This window comes from Erigeron canadensis, chromosome 3 (assembly GCF_010389155.1).
Source record: "Erigeron canadensis isolate Cc75 chromosome 3, C_canadensis_v1, whole genome shotgun sequence".
Taxonomy (NCBI): Eukaryota; Viridiplantae; Streptophyta; class Magnoliopsida; order Asterales; family Asteraceae; genus Erigeron; species Erigeron canadensis.
In genome coordinates, this window is record NC_057763.1 from 42,379,281 (window position 1) to 42,399,563 (window position 20,283).

Consider the following 20,283-nt stretch of genomic DNA (forward strand, 5'->3'; position numbering starts at 1 on the left):
TTGGCAAAAAATCTGCGAAAGATCGTGGGCGTATTCAAGGCAAGTTGTTGAGTAGCAAAGACGTGACATATTTTGTCTGGCATGCTGATCTGCTTCTATTGTAAGTTTTCAAACCCAGTTGCTAAGCTTGAACAAACCTATACATTGTCAACACTTCGAAAACCGAGGACTATAGATGCATCAAGTCGCACTTTTCTCATGTCAGGTAAGAGTTTCCTTTATTTAAGCATCATTCCATGACTTTTTAGCAGTATATATTATTGAACCTGGCATCATTTGTGTTACATTTTATGCTTCGTGCTTCACATTTTAGGTACATAATAAATTCATTACTGCATTTGTTTTATGCAAGAGTTTAATTTAATGTTGCTTAAACAATTGTAAAACATTGTTTATTGTTCTTGATCCATCTGTCATACCAATTTTTTATTGCTTAGATTTGAATACTCCAATATAAGCGTAGAACTTTGAATCTGATTCAATATCGCTCTTAAACTATTAGTTAAAATAATCAAAAACAAGTATCGACACCATGCTCCTAAACTCAAGAATAGAAAGATTCGTAGCTGAAAATCTACAGAAAGTTTAGATCTTTATTAAATTTGTAAACTTTATCCAACTATGAAGCTACTTAATATCAAGTCAAAATGTTGACCTAATCAGTTACTTTTCAATCCAGTAATGTAATATACACTTAGGTACTTTTGGCATTTAGGCATATGATCATATTTTTATACACTACTAACACTAAGATGTATTTTTGATTTTATTTCCCCTTTTTTTTTGTATAATCATCGAATGGGGAAAATGAAGTTAAGCATGTTGAATGGACTTCCCAGGTTTGTATTCACACTAGGTATTTTTTCGCTAATCTGCATTGTTTTATTGAAATTTTACTCCTTGAAACCTTTCATCATTTCGGATACAAAATGCATCTATGATATTAAACCCCAAGTAAATGGTGGTCCTCAAATCGAAATATTAAAGACAGTTATGAAGAAAATCGAACGTGAGATTACTGATATTAAAATTTCTCAGACGGATTCACCTTATGCATTGAGATACGGTTCATTTCTTGCAGATATATTGGGTCTTATCGAGTCTGCAAAGTCGGGTGATCCAGAAACCAAGGTTGTAACAAGTTCAAACCGGTCACAACCCATTCATGTGTCTCCTGATTTCTTCTTGACAGAAGAAATTCGGAAGTATATTAGGATAAAACCAAATCGGTTGGGAAAGGAAAACTTCATGGGAGCAAATGGGACATTTACAAGTATAGGCCATGCTTGTTTTTCAATGAAGCAAGAACTTGAAGAATACATGAATTATGATGTGGGTGAGATATGCAATGATGATTGGAAGCTGGCTCAACGCTTAATGGTTCATGGATGTGACCCATTACCCAGAAGACGCTGCCTTTCACTAGCCCCAAAGTTCTACACAGAACCGTTACCTATCCCTCAGTCAATCTGGAACCTTCCGGATGATAAAAACGTCCGATGGAGTCAATACAGATGCAAAAACTTCGCTTGTCTTGCAGCCAACAAAACAGGCAAAGGTTTCTACAAGTGCTCAGATTGTTTCAATTTAACCCATCATGAACGCCCGAGATGGGTCGTACCCAGCTACCCAGATCCGGCCTCTAACTCAACGCCTGATTTCTTAATCGCTGACATTCTCGATTTGAAGCCTGGTGAGATACGTATCGGGTTGGACTATAGTGTCGGGACGGCTACATTTGCTGCTAGAATGAGAGAGCATAATGTGACTGTTGTCTCGGCTACTTTGAATCTCGGAGCACCTTTTAGTGAAATGATTGCGCTTCGGGGATTTATACCTATCTACATGACGATAAATCAACGGCTTCCATTTTTCGATAACACGTTGGATATAATCCACACGACGAGGTTTCTCGACGGGTGGATTGACTTTGTGCTTTTAGATTTCATACTTTATGATTGGGACAGGGTACTTAGGCCCGGAGGGTTGTTATGGATTGATAGTTTCTTTTGTTTAAAGGAGGATTTGGATGACTACTTGGAGGGTTTTAAGATGTTACGGTACAAAAAGCATAAATGGGTAGTTGTACCAAAGGTTGATAAAGATGATGATAGAGAGGTCTTCTTTTCTGCTGTTATGGAAAAACCCCCTAGGCCCTTTTAGTGACAGATGCACAATGAACAAGTTTTATGGCAATTTACAAGGTATAGTAGATGTTTTCAGAATGTCCATTAATCATTTAATCCATGTGTTTAGGTACAGTTCCTATTGTAATTGATTATATAATTTGTACTTGTGTATTACATTTACTATTACTAATAACAGAGTTGGTTTCATATTTTGAAGATTCGGAGAACTTGCTAATAGAATACAGTTTGATTCCTCATTAACACTTTACTCTTTCTTTTCTGCTGTTTTAGGGGGCAATGTGAATGTTTTGTATGTTGTGCAAACTTTTATGGTAATCTTGTAGCCATGTCGCTAGCTAGGCATGCTTCACATTTGATTCGAGTACATTGAGTCGTACTTGGTAGCGTAATAAGTAATTTTGATGTGTACAAATTAGAAATCACCTATTGTAAGCCCAGTTATCTAGGAGTTCTTATAGCATGGTTCTTGAAGTGCCCATGTAGGCGTGTTTTGGGCAAGTTCAGTTTGAGACGAGAAGGCTTGAATGCCTCTTTAATGACCATGTCCTTTTTATAGGGCCTATGTATAAGTTTAATAGCTCGCCAAGTTTTTTGGTTTGACTGATTATTTGTCAGTCTAAACTCTAAATGTATACTTGCCAATTGTGTCCAAACACCATAATCTTTTCCCGTTTTATAAAAAAATGGAAGTACTCTTTAAATCAACTCAAACTTAAAAGTATATGAGTCAGAGACTTGGAGAACATATATCAAACTTCACAGTATACAGTCTTGTCTTCTTTGTTAGGCAAGCCTCCTTCAGTCCTTCAACTAATTCGAGTTTTCTACATCTCACATTTTCCGGGAAGGTCTTGTGTCTGGATGTATCATGTCTATATATATGATTTTAGCTGTTCTACTTTTAGAGATTGCAAGTGTTTGGTAAGGGGGTGTTTGGACTAGCTTTTTTTCCATGGCTTATGCTTATATTTTATAAATGGCTTTTGGCTTTTTTGCTTTAAGATTATAAGTCATTATGTAGTGTTTGTATTAGCTTTTATAAGATTATGGCTTTTATTAGGAAAAGGAAAGGCAAATGAGGGAAAAAAGCAAAAAAGCTTCAATTTATAGCTTATGAAAAATGGCTTTTATTGTGCTTAGATAAGCAAAAAAGCATAAACAAATAAGCCAAAACAAACACCCAAAATGGCTTTTATTGTGTTAAATAAGCAAAAAAGCTATAAGCCATGAAAAAAAAACTAGGCCAAACACCCCCTAAGATTTTGCATCTGCTTTCAGATTATTCTATTAATTCGAGTTGTTCGATGTCTCTACCATCAAGTCATTTTTAGGAGAGCAAATACTTCTATGGTTGAGGATAAATCCGACTATCCCAAGTTCCCAACGACTGATTAATGGTTTATAGTTTAGTGTCTTATTCAGGGCCCAGCGGTCTCATGAGTTTAGTACATATTATCATTTGCTAGAGACTGGGCATTATCAATTTCATTTAGTTGATGTCGATGTAAGTTGCTAGTTTTCACTGTATTTTGTAACGGTCAAATATTATTACTGATGAACAAACATGTACGAGATGGTACATGTATACAACCTCAGACTCAATCACTCAATTAAAAACAATTACACGTTTTTTAATCACTCAATAGTTTTTTTATTAGTATTTTAATGGCAAATTAACTCAATAGTTGATTGCTTTAGCGGTCATCTCTTTACTTGCAATATTTCATATTACTATATATCGATCTTTATGTCAAAAGCAGACATGATATTTTTTTTTTATATATAAATTTATAATAAATTGGGATATATAGAAAAATAAAAACATGAGATGAGGTGAGAAAAATTAGCCTGAACACATCATATAAATGGAAGGAAGTATAAGATATGATACAAGTACTTCTTCATTATCAAAAGGATTGTAGTTCAAATAGATATACATTTGTAGAAGTAAAATGTTAACTATGTCTATAACAAACTATCTATACTAAAAAAAAAATAGAAAAAATCCATACTACTCTAGACTAGTTGTAGATCAAAACTTCAAATAACTACGGACCGGTACCCATTATTACCGATATTACCCGTCGCTATGTGTCGGTTAGTACATGGTGTAACATTTGTTCAGTTTGTGTCTCATTAGTCAAGGAGCTCATTGAAGTTTGTGACAAGGACGGCTTGGGTAATAAATCAAGAAAGGCATTCAAAATGACTAAAAATTTGAAGATGTTTGAGCAAGAGGTGATTTGTTGTGATAAAATCTTCCATGAGATAAAGACTTTATATTTTCTTTGATATAAATGTAGACTGGAAAAAAAAGTAGCATTAGTTAGAAGGATTGGATCAATTTTAATGAAAGCTAACTCGTTTGAGACATTGACATTATTTCATAATTGCAGAGTAGAGTGATAATGGAATGACATACACTTTTTTAAAAAAATTTTATCCACTTTATTAGTTTTTTTCCTAATATAGTATTCATTTTTACAAAATTTAGTAATTATCATTACTACAATGTTATCAAAATAATTACATTAAAAATTACATATAGCTCAACTTAATAGTTTTCTTTAGGCAATTAGGCATCTTTCGGTATAAAGAGAGTACATTCTTATAAATCTATGAAAAGATAAATAAATATTCTTGAAACTTTGTGTCTTTAAAAAAAAAATAGTTTCTTGAATAATTATCTCCTAAGTAAAATATAAACAGCTGTTTTCTTTCACAGCAAAAATATAAAAAATAAAAATAAAAAGCTAATAATATGTCCACTAAATGCACATTATTAAATTATAAATTTATGTTACGATAAATAAATGTGTAGGAACGTCAAATTAGAACCGACAAAGACATTTGACACCGTCAAAATAAACGGCGTTAAATCCAAAATAAAATACTCGTAATATGATTCTGGATTCTTCTGAATCTAAAAAGCGGTGATTGTGTGTCCCCATCAGTATCGGGTTCGGATCCTCCTTTCTCGATATTCACTATTTTCGATCATTCACTTTTACGGTTTCAAATTCTTATTCATAAAAAAAGAAAAGAAAAGAAAAGAGGTTGATGGCGGAACACGGCGATGAAATAGAGACGAGTAACGACTCTTCCTTTGTTGAGAAGATTCACCGTGATGACACGTCATCTTCATCGGATTCTGATTCCGAGAAGAAGCAAGTGAAGTATGATGATGATGATGTCAAGAAGCATCACGATGCTCCGGCAGCTCCCTCACCGGTGAAATCGAAGAGTAACCGGTTGTTTGGTCGGCAGAAACCGGTTCATCAGGTTCTTGGCGGTGGAAAACGTAACTAAACTATTTCCTTAATCTTTCTTTTTTTTTAGTCATTTATTATCCTTATTATTATTTCTTTTTGTTATTGCTTAATATTATTGTTATTGTTTTTTTGTGTAATTATATTTTGTTAATACTTGAACTTGTAGTTTAGCTTGCTATATTTTTGAACTATATTACGGTTCGGTTTGGTCGGTTATTGTCGTCGTGATTTTAGGGATCTAGAAATGAACAGGGACTAAATTTTAGATGGTGTTAAAGCTTGACAGAAGCAAGTAATTGAATCCAATGAAGTTAGGGCATTACTCTGCGGTGTAGAGAGTTTAATAGGACAAAGATGTTATGTATGTTTAAGTTATTTCCTGCCGTAAAAGGACATCGACTGATCTGACCAAATGCAATGATAGGGTATATATATATATTTGGTTAAGCATATTTTGATCACTGAGAAACTAGGATGCAACTTCATTAGAGAAGTGACGTTTATCGTGATTGAGGGTGTGTGCTTGTTCAATTTGGTTCTTTTCGTTTACTTAACGCTAACTAATTGTTTGTGATGTCTTTTTTGGCTGGTCATGTAGCTGCTGATGTGTTTTTGTGGAGGAACAAGAAGATATCTGCCAGTGTCCTCGGTGGAGCAACTGTGATGTGGGTGTTATTTGAATTGCTCGAGTACCATCTGCTTACTTTGGTTTGCCATGTTTTGATATTTGTGTTTGCAGTTCTGTTCATGTGGTCCAATGTTTCTAAGCTCATCAACAAGTAAGCTTCCCGATGTTTGTCTCACGTTTACATTTTGAATTCACTGGTTAACTGATCTAGTGTCAGGTCTCCTCCACGCATTCCTGAAGTTAAAATTCCAGAAGACACGATTCTTCAGGCTGCTGGTGCGATAAGGAATGAAATCAACTATTCTTTTGCCGTCCTAAAGGATATTGCATCTGGAAAAGATCTGAAGAAGTTCCTTGCTGTATGTTATATGATTCAATACTACCCTCTAATTCCTGCCGCTTACCCCAAAACACACTCAATTGAAGCAATGTTTTGACATAAGTTTGCATATTTGGCAGGTTGTAGTTGGATTGTGGGTTCTCTCTATTGTTGGAAGTTGGTGCAATTTCTTGACATTGTTCTACATAAGTATGATCACTTAATTCCCTTTTTTTTTCTAGATTTTGTTTGCCTGTTTTGGTTTATATAATGATTATTCAAATTAGTCTGGTTATTGTCTTATTGCATACATGAGTTACATTTTCCAGTAATATACTTGGCTGATATATGTATCTTGTTTCATGAGAACAGCTTTTGTGCTCCTACATACAGTCCCTGTTCTGTACGAAAAGTATGAGGACGAGGTTGATGCATTCGCAGGGAAAGCAATGATCGAGTTTAAGAAACAATATGCAGTGTTCGATGACAAGGTTCTGAGTAAAATTCCCAAGGGACCGTTGAAGAACAAGAAGAATGCTTGAGAGGAAGGGCAACTCTCTTTCATTCAAGGATGGATTTGTTGTTTTAGTCGTCGTTTTAGTTTGGTCGAGGTTAGGCTCCTCTGCCCAGTTCAGATACTTGGAATGGTCGTAATTCGCTTAGCTTTATTCCATGAAAAGATACTATAGTGCTTTTATTCAATAATTTAGATGCTTTAGTGGGCTGTACATATACAAAATTTCAAATGATGCATTACATGCTTGTGTGTTTATGGAAATTATGTGCTTAACTTGTATGATAAATAGGTTTCTGCTTTTGTGGTTGGTATAGTTGGAGGTATTATTGAACATGTAGCCTAAGTTATTGTCGCAAACATATGATGCTTTTTACTTTGCAAGGATGGAATAAAGTAATACTCGTAGAAGATATGTGTTGCATAGATTGTATTGTTCCTCCAAATCTATATTATTTCATTTTGATCTAAGGAGGAGAATTAAATAATCAAAATCATAGACTCTTACTATATTATCATCCTATTGCATATGGTTAAGGTTTACCTTAGCTTATGAGATATCCGACGTTGTTAAATTAAGCATTATGTAAAAACATAGCAATTACAATTAGAACAGCACCAGCCCTTTTTGATATAGAAGTTCAAAGCAGAGAGAAATAATCATTTATATCTGGTGTAATACCAATATTTTAAGATGTTCAGCTTACTACTCTGCCATATAAGAACTTCAACTCATCTGGTATACCAAGCAAGAAGAGTGCAACTCCTTGTAGAAGTGATACTTAACTTGATTGATATGATCCTATTATGTTGAGATGGGTTGCATATTCCAGAGTGTTTTGTTACCCGACTTTCTTTCCATGAAATCAAAGTAACCTATTCATGCTCCTCTTGCAACCAAGTAAAGTAACTACTCTGTATTCTTTGACACAACTAAAAAGAGGAAGCAACCGTTGCTACTTCGTTGCACTGATCTTATAAATGATCAAAAATTTAAAATCTTGACTAAGTTTGTACCGCACAAACATAAAATCAGATGTAGTACATTTAACTAAAATCAACTAAGGCACTTTTATAACACAAGCAACCAAGAAGTTAAACCTACGTACCCAGCATCAGCTAACCTCCTCAAACACAATCTAAAGAAGAAGCAAAAGGCAGCAAGTGGTTAAATCCTCGCACTGGTTGTTCTTATCGATACTGGAAGCAGACCGTAACTGAGTGTTCCTTTTATTGTGACCATTATAGGTAATGCATGTATTTGATAGCTGTTGTATATAATGTATAGCCTATTAATTAAGCCAAGTAGCTCTTAAAACAACATATCCAAAGGTATCTCTATTGATTTGGGGCAGGTTTAATAATAATAATAATAATAATAATAATAATAATAATAATAATAATAATAATAATAATGCTTTAACCCTTCAATTTTGAACCATCTAATATTTGCTTTAATCGATCTCTTAATCATTTTAGATCTTTGAACAATTATCGTGTAATTGTTTTTTGAACATTCAGACGGTATTCGACATTAGTGGACATCTCACCGTAAGTCGTTACGGGTAATTCAAAAGAAAAACCCTTGGGGCATGTCACTTTAAAGAGTTGAACCCATGACCTGAGAATGACTCCAGTCAGTTGATCTAGCCTTCATCGTCTATAGTTTTAATTGTCTTAATTTTTACCAACAATCTTTTAACAATTATAGTTGTTATTTTATTCATGTTTAGACCCTAAACTTTCAATAAGTTGATTTCTTTAGCCCGTCGATGAATAAAAATAAAAAACCACAAATATTAGGCAATATATAAATTTACACCCTTTAAACTAACCGTCGCCATTTGCATCAATTATTAGGGTTTAGCAGAAAGCGCCATGGGTGGTCGCAAGCACAAAAGGAGTGGGTGCATACTTTTATTTATATTATGTGTCTGTATATATTAATTCTCTACTTACAAAAGAGAAAAGTAAATTTATAATGTCATTCTTTTAAGTGTCCCGTGTTTTTATTGATGATTACACGTTAACTTTGTAATTTGTTTTGTGTGATTTGCTAATTTAATTTTGATTGGGAGAGTACAGTAAGAAGAAGCAGAAGAAGAAGAATGGGGTTACTATCGCGGTGCCATCAGCTAAAAAGTCACGCAATAGGATCAGAACAAGCCTTAAGATCTCAAATCATGATGTATAACATGTTACCAATCAATGCATATATGCTTCTTTCTTTTTTTTCTTACAAATTGTATTTTCTTTTTGGCTTTAATGATTAATTATGCGCGATTTAATTTGCATGCATGATGAATAAAGCTTTAATTGATGTTTTTCTTACAAATTGCACCCTTTTGTAAGCCAAAGATCATCATACACCTTGATACTGGAAAATTAAAACTGATTTGGCCCGGCCCCGCCACCTCTTATCGATTTTTTCATGTGAACTGATTCCCAAATAAACTGTTTTTTTGATAGCTTTCATTTTGTTTAATTTGGGTCGATCAGGTTATGGAAAAGCTTGCCAAGAAGCGTCTGACACCATCCCAAAGTGGGGTTATGCGGATTTTTGCAAGCAGTATCAAGGCATCTGCTAAGCCACTACTCAAGAGGAGACCAAATATCTCATCTCAGGATGTAAGAGACCATAATTCATAACCAAATGCTTCTATTATACTTGTCATTGTTTCGATTTATTTCATTTTTGTTTCTTTAAGTATCTTATTTTTGTTCTAAAGAATCTAATAATCAGGAGATTTGTTAAAGTGATTTTGCTTAATAAAATTATTATTAGTATATATATATATATCAGCTATATGATTAGAAATTTTTTGATTTTAATCTTGTTATATCTTTATAATTATAATTTGTTTGCTCTTATTCTATCAGCTCGAGGACAGGTTCGCCAAGTTGTGTATTTCATCATTATCCCAAAGTTGTCCTGATTTTCATGGAATTGGTCAGACTAATAATGATAATAATAATAATAATAGCATAATCGGAAGCAATGTTATGAAGGAGTATGGTATGCATTTCAACTCTTTGGTGATTTTTTCTCCTTATTATTGATGTTCCTTACCCATCCTTGTGAAAAACTAGTCTAGTAAATAACAAGTCACTGTGCTCATTAACTTTTTTGTTTGATTATGTCAAGAAAATTGCATCCGCTCGCTAAGGAAGCATTCAATAACGTGAAGCATTTGTAGACGCACACAAATGACAAGGATGTTGGGTTCAGTTTTGAAGGTATTGAGCTTAATATTGACATGGTTTTCCGCTACTACAAGATGGCCAAGCTTCTGCCAATAGTTGAACATAGTAAATTTTTTCATGTCGGTTTTCTGATAAATATCTTTCATCTCTCATCTTTCTCGATTTTCATGCGTACGATGTGAAGAGAGTACTTTTAATTATAAGAGTAGTAATGCTTTTTCGGGTTGTTTAGGGCTTATTTGACATTTTCATCGTAAGAATCGCATTGTTTACAAGATTTTTCAAGCCTTAGATTGGAGAGGTAATCCAGTCTGTATGGATGTATCAATTGCACCAATGGATGATACGCTCTCTTGTTATCTTTTTTCTTTCCATTATGGATAATAGGCATGGCAGGTAGCAAATGGCAAACGACCTATCTATAGCAATTCCAAATTTCCATTTTTTGAATCTATGCTTATTGCTTAATAGGTTTATGTACATATGATTATTATTAATGTTTATGCTTGTTTTAAGGATTTGCTAAACATGGCATAAAAGCTATGGTTAACACACAGTAAAAATATTGTACAACTTTTTACTGCTAAGTTAACCATAGTGTTAAGACCTATGTTGAGCAAAATCCGAGTTGAGGCCAGTGGGTATCTTTTTATGTTACTTTTAGTATCAGGCGTAAATTTCTTTGAACTACTACACGTTGCATTTTGTTCACGAATGTCTATCACACACACTCGTGCTTTACAAAGCACTGGGATATTTAGTATCACTGTATCTCAGTATGGGACTCCTATTGAAGTTTTAGTTTCATATCATTATGCCATACTAATGCACATTATTTCCAGCTGTGTCACTCTCGTCTGAAACTTGGCCCTTGCCTGGTGGAATTCGTATAGTCCTTTCATTAAGGTCCGAGTCTGGCGGTAATCATAAATTCAAATAAATAATAAATAACTACAACTAAGCAGTTCAAAATTTACAGAATTTCTACAAACAAAACTTAGACGATTTGATTTCCTGTGAGATTCCATACTCTAGAGAACAAGAATGACACGCATGTAGATAATCAAGTTGGATACCTTCTGTTCCAAGTGTTAACCCCACAGTAAAGTAACAAACTTGATGCTTCTGCACTTGTGCCCTGGTAAATCTTGAAAAATGCAGGTAAAGTTATCCGCTAACCCGTCAAAAAACATCACGAGTTCCATGGTTATCCAATAAAAAATTTGTCCGGCTCTAGTGAAGGGAGAGACCATGGAATCTATATACTAAGCTTCTATTTCCGTCTAGTAGGTTCTGTTTATGAAGGACATAACACAGATGTGTGAGTAGGCCACAAAATGAAATATGAAGGATCAAGGAACATGATAAGATTGTATCACACCTATTGATAAAAGCCGCTTAGGATCATTCTAGTTTTCCAAGTGGAGATTCTGAGGCATGATCGTCAACCAACCAGAGGTTATAGTCATGGAACCTCTTTATCTTCTTTTCAAAACCCACTATATAGTTGTTATGAATAATGACATGTTTCCCCTTGGTTTCTTCTACCCATGTCTGATTCTTAAAGTATAGCCCGCCAGTTGGAAATGCTGCCTGAGGGAGCAGGTACAGGTCAACCTGCCAGGTGTATTTTGTTACTAATCATCGGCGACTCAACAAAATTGATGCTCAAAAGATGCGCTATATGGCCAGAGCTTAATTTCTATAAAAGTGGATGACCATTTAATGTGAAACAAGTGATTAACGATGGGACTATGACATTCCTAAATGCACCACTGATGTCCACAAAGATAAATACAAGACTAAGCAAGAACTTCAACTAACCAAGTTCAAAGTCAAACAAACACGTATGGACCGTGCCACTATACCAATTCCACAAACTTTACAGATTTAAAAAAAGGGATACTAAAACTTGGTTCAGAAGTTGAATTTCGGTCAGAACGTGATCATTGGAGCATTAATTTATTTTACCTTCCTGTGGTTGCTTTCTATCGAATAAATTAAATAAAGACTCATTGTAATCATATCAATTTAATGATCAAAAGGTGAGTGAAACATACCTCCCCAGCTGTTTTGTTCAATGCCCAGTTGAAAGCAGGCTGATCATTAGCTTTCTTTGCTTTAGACCATGGTTGTGCTTGAAGTTCTTCAATCCACTTTTGCATGACTAATTTTGCACCCGGTGTTGGATGCATATATATCATACAGCTGCAAATGTAAGTCCGCCCTTTTTTCCCAGGAGGTGGTAGGACATTAGGGTGGTCGAGCGGTTTTACCTGGTCATGTGTCAAAAAAAAAAAAAAAAAAAAGAATCAGGGTAAAGTATGAATCATAATAGGAACAAAAGCCCATCTGAAAATGAATTAAATATAAGTGATATCTGGTCTTGTAGATATTTCTATCCGTCAACTTATTTGAAGATCATTATTATAAATAAGCAATATCTGGTCACGTAGTTATTTCTATCTATCAACTCATGACTGGGTTTATTTGGGTTCTGTTTTATCTAAATGGGTTAACTACAACCCTTGAACTCCCCATCTTGCAACCTTTTAACCATTTAGATGTTAACTACTTAAATAAAATGCAACTTTTCAAACTTAGCATAGCACTTGAAACTAAGAAGCGAATTCAAGACTTACAGCAGCCATGTCATCCATAAAGTAAACATCATGTTTTCCTTTCAGGTAAGGAAATGGATCTGCTAACCAAACCATGTCAACATCATTGTACATCACACTGTATCCAAGCTCGAGTATTTGAAGTAAATGACGTGGCCTTCTTGAAGTGAAGTTGAAGAACCCCTGCAAATGAAACCAAAGGCATCAACTTATATGTCATATACCTTGTCACAACTCGTACTTATGCACATATATAACGTTAAATATATTAGCATAACCGCAGTACTCTTAATGGCATCCATTTGGTAAAACTTTAACTTAAGCTGCATATACAGGTCCATGTCCTGCTGAAAGTTCTACTTAGCGCCACTAATTGACACAAACTCTGGCAATGCATTGTTTTTGCAGAAATATATTCATTTAACCAATAAGAAATTGGACCACAAAACTAATGAAACATTTGTCCAATCAATACCCAGTATACCAAACATCACCCATCTGACAGTTACTCAAAGATACTACAGAATACACTGCTACTCAAAGATACCACAGAATACACCCATCTTATTTCCTAAATACATGACACTTAAATATAAGTAACTTGCAACCAAGATTCAGCCTTTTGTAACTTAAAACCCACGATTTACTTACATTTGGCCTTAGATTCATCTAACTACTTAAATACACAACATATAATGTACATGAAAGTGGCCTAACTATCCGGATACAGCCCTGCGTAGCTCAGATTCACACTACAAAGTCTATATTTAAAAAAAAACATACAAAGCATAAACAAACAAGAAGGGGGGGGCTCATATTCACCTGAGAGCCAAACTTATGAGCAAGTTGAAAATCAGGAGCAGGAGGGATCAAAACAGCATGACCAGGCCATTTAGCATTAACCGTAAACAAAGTGCTATAATCCTCAGCAATCACCAGCACTTTCTGATGATGCTTCTGTCTGACTATACTAATCAACCAGTTATTCAAAAACGGCAAGTAAGGCTGACTTACAGCACACACGATAACCGTCGTTCCGTTATTCGCAACAAACGATACGGCTTCAGGTAATGTGTAACTCCTCCATTTTGATTCGAACAAATCCCTTGTTGACGTTACAGAAAACAGCGAACGCTCACCGATCCACGGCGAGAAAACGCCGAGGATTATTATTAGGGTTAGTAGTAGCAAAACTGTTGTCCGATTGAAAAGGGATGTGAAGGTGTAGAGTTTTGAGTTTGGTGATGATCTGTTGTAGAGTGATGTGTAGGGCTTGTGTTGTGGTCTTTGGTATAGTGATGATGACATTTATTTAGTTGATTGCAGATGTATATATATACGTATAGATTTAGTGTGTGTGTTTGTGTATGTATGTATAGACTGTGTTTGTGAGAAGAGTGGAGGTTTAATGGAGTTTGTGATTGGATCTGAAACAAGAAAGGTTTTTATGTGGTGGCCTTTGCTAACTTGCGCCACCGACGCGGTAACATATTGATTTTGCGGTTAATAACTATTTTTATCTTATGTCGTGAGGTTAAAACTAGGGATGTGATAAGTTGTACTATTTCTTTTTATTCATTTACCACAGCTGGCTTGTACATTCGGTTGTATAATTTATACACTGTGTTACATTAATAAAAAATGGTAGTACGAATATTACTCTATGGATGAAAACGAATCCAGTTGTTAATAAGTATTTGAATTTAAACTCGTTTAAGTCGAGTTTCAAACTCGAGTCAAACTTGGATACAAAATAAATACGAGTATTTGATTAGTTTTACGAGTTGACCTTCATAAAGTACTATTCGATTCTTTAGACATTCTGTTTAGCTTTTATAGTAGAGCAAAGCTATTGGAGCTTCAAAACTGAGTTTTATGAATTTTGCCCGAGAGTAAGTACCCGCGCGTTGCGACAGTGAGATGATGGGGGTGATAGGTCATGGAGTGTGATAGCCAAATGCCTTAGTTGTACAGGCTCCGCCCTCGGATTTAAAAATTCGTCGAAAGTATATCGAATGAGATCTCTAATTAAAGAGCATAAAATTTTAAGAACACTCATATAATTTTTATAATTTATCGATGTATGGTTTTTGAGATAAATTTTTTTTAATGAATTAGAGAAATAAATGATTTATGAAGGAGAGGGAAAAAAAATGATTGGTTGAGATTTGAGAAGAAAGAAAGGGTGGTAGGTAAATATAGACATGATATATGAGCATTTTAGGAAAGTAAATGTTGAAACTTAAAATGTAGACATGAGAGATTTGCTTTATAATATAGTATAGATAGATATAGATTAGTTTAGTTTGGATCAAAAATAAATTTGTTCGATTTTGGGAGATTAAATTAACTTATCAAGTCTGAGTCAATGAAAAATAGTATAAAAATGCTAAAACAACATAAGCAGGTATTGCAATCAAATTCGAACAATTTAACTATTTATGCTCGAACACACTTTGAAAAGTTATTCAAGCAGGATATTTGTTAAACGACTTGAGCCAAATATCCATAATACAAAGGATTTCTTAAAACCATTTACTAATCATCTTACAAGGAATATCTTCAAGCAAATATTTTTTATAGACTTAAATTTTAATGTATTTAATAGGATGGTACATTAACAATCATAGATTTTTGTTAAACTGACATGTAAATTGGACCATTAGTCCTACTATGAACTATGAGAACTCACATATTACATACACAAAATGAAAGTACAAGTAAAGAAAATTTACACATTCTCCTTGTTATTCGTGGCTGGCCTCAACTATGGCACTTCTACTAACCAACCGTGCATAATCACAGTTCTCATGAAACAGCACTGGTCCTTAGTTTTGGTATCTTTTGTTTGACAAAGAAAGACGATAGAACACTCTTGCTACGTATAGGAGCAGGGATGATCTCACGTCTGGGATTATCAAATGAGCGGAATGACATCACTGTCCTTGGACCTTCCACGGAATCCTGTCAAAGAAAAAGAATAAACATTCACCATAAACATGTACTCGTATAATTGATTGCATCATTTACTTACAAATCTTGTTTCTAGTGCCTTAGGCCTCCCAAGTTATTCTAACCAAATGATTAGTTTACAATTAATATTAAACTATATCAGATTTATAATCAAATGTATTTACGGGGCGACCAGACCCACACAAAAATGACCCTTCCCAATCTGCTCAACCCACCCATCATGCCACCTCTAAATTGATACAATTGTTTTTACTTTTCAAACTTGACTTTACCTGTCGTGAGATACCGAGCGTTTGAACGGCTGTGCTTGAAGCTGGGCCCATTTTGGGCAGCTTTGAATGAGCTTGAGATGTTTTTGTGCGCGTCCCATCATCATCTATATATTTGAGATTAGGAATACAGTTTGATGTAGCTGAATAGTGAGTGTAATACAAAGATACTTACTGGATGCATGAGACGATACAGAAGCATGACTTGAAGTTTTAGCATCGTCAATGCTGCAAATTATAAGCATAGCCATAAGCCCTTTTCAGTAAAGTTTAGACATTATTTCGTACTTACCTCTCGTTCTTGCGAGAGTTCCTTGACAGAAAAGGAGAGATGAAGTAGAGGGCAAACCTTCATGCAGTATTTTGCACTATATGATTTTATATTATAAGCATGCTCCATTAAATGGTTACAAATTGCATAATTTGGTTAAAGATAACAAGTATGTTTCATTATATGCTTTAAAAATGCATGTTGCATATAATGCTATATAGTGAATACTACATCACATTTTCTTGATGCTTATGTCTTTATAATACGAGTACATTCAAAACACTAATAACCTATTAAATTTAAGAAAAGTCAGGACAAAAGTCTTTACACGTCGACTTAAGCAAATAAGACCTGTACCAAAATTACATGTTTTGACCAATTACCCAAACGCCCATTAAAACTAATTTGTTATGAATGAGCCACTTTGGTTCCCATTCCTCATTCTTGGAATTATGCCTTGCATTTAAGGAAAAGTGATGGCTTGGAAATTTAAATCTATTGTGAAGAAACAAGTAAAGATGTTTATGAAACCTCATTGAGCGTGAAGTTCCCTTCAAAGTGGACTTGGTTTCGGATGCTAGATGCCAACAAAGAGTGTTTGCTGCTGGGGTACCTGAATTGAAGTTAATATGCTGAGTAGGATAATGTATTGGAAATCTAGCACCAAGTGTTTACAACTCTAGGTACCATGCAAAAATGATGATATTTGAAATAAAAAATGTATTTCCTACCTGAAGTATACTGTCGAGGTCGTGATTGAAATTGGTACTGCCTTGGATCAGTTTGTATCTGCGGACTGAAATGGACCTTTTTGCTCACCGAATCTAGAGTAAAGTAGTTAAAGATTCATTATATCTAATAACTAAATGCTGTTAACCAATCTGCATTATAGAACAATTACTGAATAATAAAACTTTATATGTTTTGGTGATTTGTCATTTTCATTTAGCGGTCCTCTTCACATGATGTGATCAAAAGGTAAACTTGATTAACATGGTTCTTGTATTCATAATGTGAACCCACAATTAACCAGAGAAAACTGGAAAAGGAAAGCGGGTTAATTGAAATTATATCTTGCTGCTAATGGGTCAGATATATAAACTGAGAGAAACCAGGTCGAACAATTTAAATGTCGCCTAAAGTAGAGTTATGTGTTTGCATCCTGCTACATTGCTTTATTCCAATAAGATCCGGTCAGTTTTTTAAGTTTTAACAAATCATTATGATCAAACTTGATTTGGAAAGTATGAGCATAAAAGAGGACAAAACACGTAGAGGTGGGTCAACCCACCTTATTCTAATATTCTTATCCCCTCCACCCACCAACTGACCCGCCCATTTGCCAGTTTGCCACCAATAGTAAATTTCATGAATGAAAAAGTACTAATTATTCTTACTTGGCAAAATATAATGCTTGTGATGTCGTGGTACAGCAGCTAACAATTGTTGTTGCCTAATAGCTTCTCTATCCGTATATGTTTGGCATGTAAGAAGTTGCTTAGCACACACACATATACATTCAAATCATCAATAATTTAGGTATAAAATACTGTCTAGAGAAAAATTCCGCTAAATATTATTAGTACCTGATGTAAGCATGTGACGTGTAACCCAGTTGTTGAAATTTCTGAAGATTGCTGGTCTAGAACGTCAGTCAGTTTGTAGGCAACAGTGCCAATATGGTCAACAGCATTTACAAGGGCTCGTACAGCATAATCTTTCAGGTTATCAAGGACCCTACAACAAGTACGTATAAAATTTCAAAAGAATTAGCACAAACTTCACTCGATTTAATATATGTAATGTTTTAGATGCTTCTTACACTTGTTTTTGTTCACTATGAAGGTAAGACTTCTCACAATATTCAGCCGCGGAATAAAGTTGAGGCCTTAGATTTTTTAGTTCCTAAATGAAACATCAAACAAGATTAGCAATCTAACTTTTAGCTGTTATTTAAGATTTAAAAAGACACTGGAAAAGTAACTGAATAGGATTAATCAATCTAGAACTACCAAATAAATCTTTTCCTCCAATTTGTTTAAAATTGCAAAGTTTGACGACACTTTCTTTTTATTGAATCTGCTTTTCAATTTGTGTTTTCTTGTATAAAATGTCGGGTTCTTTTTATGTTTTATACAACATCGGAATTCAGAAATCTCATAATCAGATACCTTACCCTCTTATTAATCACCTAAATTTAAAATTATTTATCATGTATGTATGTGATAACCAATCCTGACTCCTGACCCATATTATTTTCACAAAATAATAACTAGCATGATTATGATTTATGATTTTCTTACCCGAATGTCTCAAAAAGACCACAAGTCTTTTGAACCGCGATCAATGTATTCAACTAATCACTAAAATGGACAAATAAGTAATTTCAAGGAAAGGTTACAAGCTGTAATGGGGTCTATATATGTGTTGTCTAAAGTGCTTGCAGAAATTAAAGTCGCAATCAATCATCGGTTTGCAGTGTATGGGTTGCAAAAAGGAATTTTCGTTGTAACTTTCTGATTATTTTAAATAATCAAGTAAAATGTAGCAGTAAAAAAACTGATTATTGAGGCAAACATAAATTGACAACCAACATGTACATTACATCTATGGTAAGTTTCAGAATAACATCAAAAACAATTATCCTAACCAACAGTTGCACATTTCTATAAGAATACCCATTTCTAAATTTGAGGTCAAACCTGGCACTTCAAGATTTGCAAAATTAGTACCCAGTTTAAGACAATTAACACCAATTTAATTCCATTTGTACTCCCTTTCATAAACTTCATATAATTGAAAAAATTTCTATAAAAAGTTAACACTTTTCCATGACAAATTGTACAGTCAAAGGTGACCAATTTGACTCGAAAAGTCAAAATAGCTACTACTACTACTACTTATGAAACAGTGAATGGTAGTACATACATAAAAGTCAACGGCATTGCACTCTCATACTAAATACGAGTACAAAATATATATAATTACTGGTATATATATAATCATACAACAATACCCAGATCTAATATGAGATAAAATTTGGGAAATTAGAAAAAATAAGAACCTGAAGGGCTTTGACAAAGCTGATGCTTTGCTCCATGGATGGTTCATCAAAGGTCATTGCTTGATTTGATTGCTCCAATTCCATTACTCAAAACTTTATTTAAAAGAAAAAATTTTCCAAGATTAATCGGTCACTTCAAGAAAACGGATAACCGACCCATTATCAGTCTTTCACCGACCGGTATAATGTCCAGAATGTAGACACTATGTCGAAGAAAAAAGAAAAAGAAACTAAATTTGATTGATAAAAATGGGTGAGAAGGTGATCTTGGAATATTAATTTGGATTGTTGTTTTTGATTAGGAATTGAATTGAGTTTTTTATGGTTTGGTGAGAAAAGAATATGAAGGGAAGGGAAGGGAAGGGAGTAAGGCCAAAGAGAAAGAAAAGAGTGTGATTGTTGAGCCGAAGAAGCAAACAGAGGAAGAGTTGGTTACAAGTGAAAATGACGGGGTTTTTTATTTTTTATTTTGTTATTAATTATATAACCGTCCCTTTAATTAAACGGTCTTAATTCTCAATTTTGATAAAATTAGTAACAGAAATGGGTTTTGATGTTTGAGTTTTAAAAGAACATACAAAAATTCTAGCTACAGTAGATGGTGCAAATCACTCACAATTGGATTATCGATGTAGACTTATTGAGTTATGAATAAAAATTGTAATATGGTGCAAAATCACTTAAACAGTATGTGTAATAATTAACACTAAAGTTTATCAATTTGCAACTCTATTTAATCTGGCACTATCCCGTTTTTCAATTTGGTATGAGCAGAGATATGATAAAAAGTCCATTTTTATATTCGATCTTGTTTTGAAAAAATTGGTTTTTTTTAAAGGTGTGGATCACTTGCTCGCAACACGTGATCTAGTTTACGTTGTTTTAACCGGGTCCGCGCTAAAGAGTCCCCTCAACCTCAATACCTAGTAGGAGAAGAAACTTCCAACTAAATCACTCAAAAACACGATATTTAATTGGGATAAAACCATGCACCCTCT

The 20,283-nt window shown here is 34.2% G+C and overlaps 4 protein-coding genes across 4 annotated transcripts; 2 read left to right on the forward strand and 2 right to left on the reverse strand.

Moving 5' to 3' along the window:
• The first annotated feature begins 791 nt into the window (after nt 1-791).
• LOC122592662 (probable methyltransferase At1g29790) lies at nt 792-2,338 on the forward strand. The gene is made up of 2 exons (XM_043764945.1): nt 792-839; nt 1,082-2,338. Exons 1-2 carry the CDS (start codon nt 827-829, stop codon nt 2,161-2,163), a joined length of 1,095 nt encoding a protein of 364 aa, XP_043620880.1. The 5' UTR covers nt 792-826; the 3' UTR covers nt 2,164-2,338.
• Nucleotides 2,339-5,072: 2,734 nt separating this feature from the next.
• On the forward strand, nt 5,073-7,172 carry LOC122591734 (reticulon-like protein B5). The gene is made up of 5 exons (XM_043763981.1): nt 5,073-5,451; nt 6,021-6,201; nt 6,268-6,409; nt 6,510-6,579; nt 6,742-7,172. Exons 1-5 carry the CDS (start codon nt 5,211-5,213, stop codon nt 6,909-6,911), a joined length of 804 nt encoding a protein of 267 aa, XP_043619916.1. The 5' UTR covers nt 5,073-5,210; the 3' UTR covers nt 6,912-7,172.
• Nucleotides 7,173-11,002: 3,830 nt separating this feature from the next.
• LOC122592504 (UDP-D-xylose:L-fucose alpha-1,3-D-xylosyltransferase MGP4-like) lies at nt 11,003-14,110 on the reverse strand. Its single transcript, XM_043764748.1, has 5 exons — nt 13,531-14,110; nt 12,730-12,891; nt 12,148-12,363; nt 11,469-11,704; nt 11,003-11,380 (listed from the first exon to the last, which is right to left on the reverse strand). Exons 1-4 carry the CDS (start codon nt 14,014-14,016, stop codon nt 11,492-11,494), a joined length of 1,077 nt encoding a protein of 358 aa, XP_043620683.1. The 5' UTR covers nt 14,017-14,110; the 3' UTR covers nt 11,003-11,380; nt 11,469-11,491.
• A 1,159-nt stretch (nt 14,111-15,269) lies between these two features.
• On the reverse strand, nt 15,270-19,678 carry LOC122593031 (protein ABIL1-like). The gene is made up of 9 exons (XM_043765372.1): nt 19,286-19,678; nt 18,044-18,126; nt 17,808-17,958; nt 17,619-17,718; nt 16,953-17,045; nt 16,753-16,834; nt 16,126-16,178; nt 15,954-16,057; nt 15,270-15,672 (listed from the first exon to the last, which is right to left on the reverse strand). Exons 1-9 carry the CDS (start codon nt 19,367-19,369, stop codon nt 15,517-15,519), a joined length of 906 nt encoding a protein of 301 aa, XP_043621307.1. The 5' UTR covers nt 19,370-19,678; the 3' UTR covers nt 15,270-15,516.
• Nucleotides 19,679-20,283: the final 605 nt, after the last annotated feature.

What these genes read in the sequence shown, in the direction of transcription:
- LOC122592504 (XM_043764748.1), bottom strand. Translation starts at nt 14,016, where the DNA reads ATGTCATCATCACTATACCAAAGACCACAACACAAGCCCTACACATCA. An exon ending in CTCATAAGTTTGGCTCTCAG is followed by an intron (nt 12,892 to 13,530) that starts GTGAATATGAGC and finishes TTTCATTTGCAG; the next exon opens with GGGTTCTTCAACTTCACTTC. An exon ending in TGAACAAAACAGCTGGGGAG is followed by an intron (nt 11,705 to 12,147) that starts GTATGTTTCACT and finishes TACACCTGGCAG; the next exon opens with GTTGACCTGTACCTGCTCCC.
- LOC122593031 (XM_043765372.1), bottom strand. Translation starts at nt 19,369, where the DNA reads ATGGAATTGGAGCAATCAAATCAAGCAATGACCTTTGATGAACCATCC. An exon ending in GGAACTTCACGCTCAATGAG is followed by an intron (nt 16,179 to 16,752) that starts GTTTCATAAACA and finishes TATAATTTGCAG; the next exon opens with CATTGACGATGCTAAAACTT. An exon ending in CGCTCGGTATCTCACGACAG is followed by an intron (nt 15,673 to 15,953) that starts GTAAAGTCAAGT and finishes TTTCTTTGACAG; the next exon opens with GATTCCGTGGAAGGTCCAAG.
- LOC122591734 (XM_043763981.1), top strand. Translation starts at nt 5,211, where the DNA reads ATGGCGGAACACGGCGATGAAATAGAGACGAGTAACGACTCTTCCTTT. An exon ending in GGTTCTTGGCGGTGGAAAAC is followed by an intron (nt 5,452 to 6,020) that starts GTAACTAAACTA and finishes CTGGTCATGTAG; the next exon opens with CTGCTGATGTGTTTTTGTGG. An exon ending in GTTTCTAAGCTCATCAACAA is followed by an intron (nt 6,202 to 6,267) that starts GTAAGCTTCCCG and finishes ATCTAGTGTCAG; the next exon opens with GTCTCCTCCACGCATTCCTG.